General features: G+C 33.2%; 1 protein-coding gene across 1 annotated transcript; it reads right to left on the reverse strand.

Moving 5' to 3' along the window:
• Positions 1–214: 214 nt before the first annotated feature.
• On the reverse strand, positions 215–1,983 carry LOC127135077 (putative F-box protein At4g10190). Its single transcript, XM_051061896.1, has 2 exons — positions 1,867–1,983; positions 215–1,520 (listed from the first exon to the last, which is right to left on the reverse strand). Exon 2 carries the CDS (start codon positions 1,515–1,517, stop codon positions 300–302), a length of 1,218 nt encoding a protein of 405 aa, XP_050917853.1. The 5' UTR covers positions 1,518–1,520; positions 1,867–1,983; the 3' UTR covers positions 215–299.
• Positions 1,984–5,696: the final 3,713 nt, after the last annotated feature.

Consider the following 5,696-nt stretch of genomic DNA (forward strand, 5'->3'; position numbering starts at 1 on the left):
TTAAGTGCTTGCAGCAGTACATAAACTCATCATGAGAAACTATTAGAGGGAATCACTTCAAGCGATTCATCTAGACAGTCAAATGACAATCGAAACATCAAATTTTTAATAAGCAAAAATATGCAAAGATGAAATGTTGAAATACTATTAACAACTAGTTACCAGAAGTATTAGTCAGAACTTGGAAGCATTACTCATCTCAAATTTGTCTACATACTAAAGGGAGCAAGGAACTTCTAAGCAGACAAGTTGCTACATACATATATATGCTACAAAGTTTTGGCTGTAATAATCAGATACTAAGCATCATTTAGGGAAACCAGAGTCAAGGAATGAGGAAATACTGTAGATGGCGACATGGATTGTGGCTTGAGTTGTAGAAAGGAACATGCATGAGCTGTCTTTCCACTCTTCATGTCATAGATATAAAGCTCTGAAGCCACTTTGATCAGCGATTTCCCATCTTGGAAACCAAGAGGGCTCATCCAAGGATTTGTATCCTCAATCACTCGCGCCAACACTCTCTTGTTTAAATTCACAAAGCGGCGTGGATTTTCTTGTTCAAAATCCTCCAAACTCTTGAAATGCTTGAGTATCCAGTTAAACTCAAAATAATCTTCAAGAGAATCAAGATACCAGACATGAAGACCTTTTTCTGATACCTGAACATAATGAAGTTTTCCATCATGTTCTCCAATACAAGCTTCGGGGACAGACCTAAACTCCGATGCCGGAACAGGTACTGAAATCAACAAACAAAGCTCCTTTTCAACATTAAAGGTGATGATTTTATCACCTTCTGTCAGCCAATGTACAACCCCTCCTATGTAGACACCTTTGTTTTTAATCAAATCATGACTACAATCGCATGTCTCAGCCGATTTCCTCCAAGTTTTTGTTTCGGACGAGTACAATTCAAATGTAAAGAAGAACGATCCCTCTTCCGATTCCGATTCCTGTTCATCCTCCCACACTTCCTTATAGTTGATCTTCTCAAAGCGTTTCAACCTTACCAATTTGAATTTGGATGGCTCAAAATCAAAAACAAGTGCTATACTATCTATTACATCACATCGAATAGGGCACTTCAATTGAATCCATTCTCTGATCAAAGGATTACAGAGATACAACATCGGATTTGGAGAAGGCAAACGGCTACGACAGCATACAATCCCTTTACACGACGCCAAAACAAGAACCTCCTCAGGAAGAAAACTGAAAACCTTCTGGTGAACAACTCGAGCCTCGTTTTTCGTCTCAACCGGAATGTAACTAACAGTTTTAACATCCTGTTTGCTTAACATATTCCCATCTTGAACAATGAAACCATTCAAAACAAGCTCTGCTTTCTGAAGTTGAGCTTTGATGAATAACCGGTTTGAAATGATTGTTTGCCATCTTCTAGAAATGCACTTCATACCAAGCAACGGCTTCGCCGGAACCCGAGACAGAATATCAAAGATTATGTCACTGTTCAGATACTCCTCACTCTCATTTCCAAGCTTAATCACCTTCATTTTCTGAAAAAATTAAAAAAAATATCAAATAACAAATAACAAATTTGAATAAGTGATTCCGCAACAAAAACAAGTTTGAATAAGTGATTCAGCAACAAATAACAAATCAATCGATTATTTATCTAAAAACTAAAAACTCAACAGTGATCCATGAATAAATCAACCCTTGGTAATGAAGAAAAGTGAAAAAAATAAGTGAAATAACAATTAACAATGACATGCAAAAAGTGAGGGAGCATGTAAAACCTAACTACATTTTCATTGAGGTATTGAAATTGAAGAATGAAACAGTGATCGAATGGGAAGAATGAAAGAAGAAAATAGAGAGAGTTGAATGAAGATTCTGAACCTGTTGTGTTGAATGAAGAAAGTGTGTTGAAGAAGGAATGAGAAGAAATAGAAATGGTAGTGGAATATGAAAAGGTGTGTGTGAGTGGTGTTGCAATTGCAAGTTTGTTTTTGTAACAAACTCTCGTTTCCTTACAGAGACGCACACTGCTGTGAATTTGTTAGCGCTAGTGGCAAATTCTGAATTTCATCCTTGCTGGCTTTTTTTTTCAATAATAGAAAACAATAGTACGTTTTTTTTTTGCCGTAAACAGGCAAGAATATTAACCGTTTTCTTTCTTCGGTTTGTCTAACTCTTTCTCTAACTTTTGCAATCTATATTCAATTATATTCATGTACGAATTTTAATTTTAGTAATAATATTTAATTAATATTCTCGTTAGTAAAATGAAAAGTATAAATTGGTCGGAGGAAAGTGTGTTTGATTTTTCAAATAACACAAGTGGATGGGTTAAAATTGACTATAATTAAAATAGTGTTCAATGTAAAAAATTATAGAAAATGAGATATGTTATGACAGTAAAAAATAATTCCGCTACATTAAAAAATTAATAGTATGATATAATTGAATGATAAATTTCTATTTGAATGATAATGTTTTTTTACACTCTTAATATATTTTCATTAAACTCAAAAAATTATATTTAAGTACTTTGAGTTGAAAAATAAATTATTATTTTTTAACCGAATTTAAAAATAAATTATAAAATTTTAAAGAATAAGTAATGCATTGACCGTGTAAATTAATTTTATATTATTAACTAATAACGATTATATATTTTATTAAGTCAAAATAAATTTTTTAAATTATTTCTACGATTTAACAAAATAATTATTTGATAACCGTACATTTTTATTAAATTCAATTTTTAATTAAATTAATTTAAAATTTTTAAATAAATTAAAAGATTTAAATTATTTATATGATATAATAGAATGATATATTCTTATCGGAAGATAGGATACATTCATTAATTAAAATGAATTAAAAATAAATAGATAAATAATTTAACATTTACTCTACCGTGTGAAATATCAACCTGCTTGTTTATTATGTGTCTATTTGTGGGTGTGATTATGTTTTTAAATTCATTAAAATTAGTAGTTTAAACTTCTTAAATTTAATATAAAGTCTAGTTATTCAGATGGATAACAAAGTTGATTTAACTATGTGGAATTTATATTGATATATAAAGAATAAATTTGTCATAAAATACTATGTTATTATTTCTTCCTTTTTTTTTTTTTGAGCAATACATATTACAACGAGTGTCTGATGAATTGAATGATGGTAACATGGTCACAATAAAATTTGAATTTTAAATATTGATGCTAATACATTTGTTGGTGTAAGCCCTAAAAATCAATACTTTTGGTACTTCTATCGAATTATTTATTATTAATAATAATAAATTATTTATTATGTTTGTTTAATAAAGTCCATAGAATAGCTACTTCGTTTAATGTATCAAGTGTGACTTAATCATGAGATCGCATTAAACATAAGAACATTATTCTTAAAGTATCCGTAGTCGAGCTTTATTGTGAAGTGGGATAACATTAAAGCATTAAGACTATTATGTATATAGACTGATGATCACATCTCATGGATCATCGATAAGGAGTTATCAAGTCTTAAACATAGGTATGAATATTAAGAGTAATATTTATACTGGATTGACCCGCTATGAGAATAATATATAGAATATTATGCAAAGTGTCATAAGTTATTCTCATGGTGATAATGGTTTATACCACCCTTCGACCTGAAACCACTATGGACCTTAGATGTAGAGTCGAGTGCCTTATTGCTGATCAAACATTGTCCGTAACTGGATGACCATAAAGACAGTTGATGGGTACTCCACGAAGCATGCTGAGGGACATGAGTGACCTAGATGGAATTTGCCCATCCTGTGTAACAGGATAAATGTCTATGGGCCCAATATTGAACTGGACAAAGATGACACGGTATATGCATTGTGTTCAATATAGACATAAGGGCAAAAAGGTAATTATACATATAAGTATTATCACAAAAGGATTTGTCAAATCACATGACATTTTCGTGTCTTGGGTAGCAGTGATGTGTTGTTAGATATCGCTCACTGTTTATTATGTTAAATACGTGATTTAATATAATTGCTAATGTCGCGAAAACCTACAGGGTCACACACAAAAGAACGGATTGATGAGAGATAGAGTAACTAAGGAACACTGTAAGGTACGGTGCACTTAAGTGAATTGTAGAACATCGTAAGGTACGGTGCACTTAAGTGAATTGTAGAACATCGTAAGGTATGGTGTACTTAAGTAGAATACAAAATATGGTAAGGTACCACACGCTTAAGTGCTTTTGGCATATCATAAGATATGAGTCACATACACTTAAGTGGGCTTTTTAGCTTGCAGTCCACACAAGTGGTTCTATAAATAGAACCCTTGTGCAGAAGTATTTGTGCAGTTGCAATTTCGTTTCTCTCTCTCTCTCTCTCTCACACACACACACACACACACACACATACACACACACACACACACACACACACACACACACACACACACACTTAAAGCCTTCATTCGTAGCAGTTAACACTGAGATTGAAGGAATTCGTTCGTGTGGACTGAGTAGAGGCGTTATCACCATTCAACGTTCGTGATCGCTCCGTAGATCTACATTAAAGGTTTCAATCGCCACAAGAGGTAACAATTATATCACTGTTCATGCCCATTCGTAAGGATCACTAAAGGAGATTTTTTTAAACTCCGCTGCGTTTTGGACCGCTCTTCTCCTTTAGTGGTATCAGAGCCACTTACGAAACCATGCATCTGATAGCTGTTTATTTTCTGTATTTTCTGTATTAATACGATTAAAAGACATAATGAATCAAAGAATAAACGAGTAATTAAATTTGGCATCATGTGTGTACGATTTGGATGATTGATGTTGACTATGATTCGGAATCCGATGTTAGTATGGTGAAGCAGCGATACATCGATCGTTCATAGGTTACACAATTGAGATCGATCAAGTTATATATATGATATAAGTAATCCTGGTGCAAAATACGGTATATATGATATACTATTTATGTTTCATTCATTCAAACACTTCATGATTGTTTTCCTTTGAGCGATTAATGGTCATTTGCTTCTTGATCCGACATTAGTATGATAAAGCAATGACATGTTGATCAATCATACTGAATTAACAATCGAGATGTGTTTGACGGTCTGAAATTGGTGCATTAGGGTTCATGACGGCGCAAAGGTCCTGCTGCCAAAGAGTTATGTGATTAGGGTTGTGATTGCGCAAGAGTTGTGCTTTAAAGTATTAAGTGTTGATGCGAAAAATGACGTCAATTTCAAATGAATTGTTCATTAAAATTTTGGGTCGAGCGCTGCCCTTAACAACCCCGCAACGGGGCGCTTCCCCCTTGACCCCCGTCCGCTAACCGGGTAGCGGAACCACCGGCTAACTCTGCGTAGTGTGATCGGTCGCCGAAATTTAATTTGATTTAATAAATTAACAGAATTTAAATTAATAATAATAATAATATGTTTATTATTGTCTGTGGTGATCGGTTATGACCTTAGTTTTCCTTTATTTTGTTTTGGGATTTTAAAATACGACCTGCGTGTCGTTCCTCTCTTATAATCTCTTAATGTAACTTCTTTTCTCATCTCACTCACTCATATGTAAAACGAGTTTCTTTTATGTAATGTAATGTTATGAAGAAAGAGAAGAATACAATATCAAAGGAGGACAACCTTGAAGATCTTGCTTGGAGAAGCTTAGATCGTTATTAGGATAGCTTAGGTTCTCTCATT

Source organism: Lathyrus oleraceus, chromosome 4 (assembly GCF_024323335.1).
Source record: "Lathyrus oleraceus cultivar Zhongwan6 chromosome 4, CAAS_Psat_ZW6_1.0, whole genome shotgun sequence".
Taxonomy (NCBI): domain Eukaryota; kingdom Viridiplantae; phylum Streptophyta; class Magnoliopsida; order Fabales; family Fabaceae; genus Lathyrus; species Lathyrus oleraceus.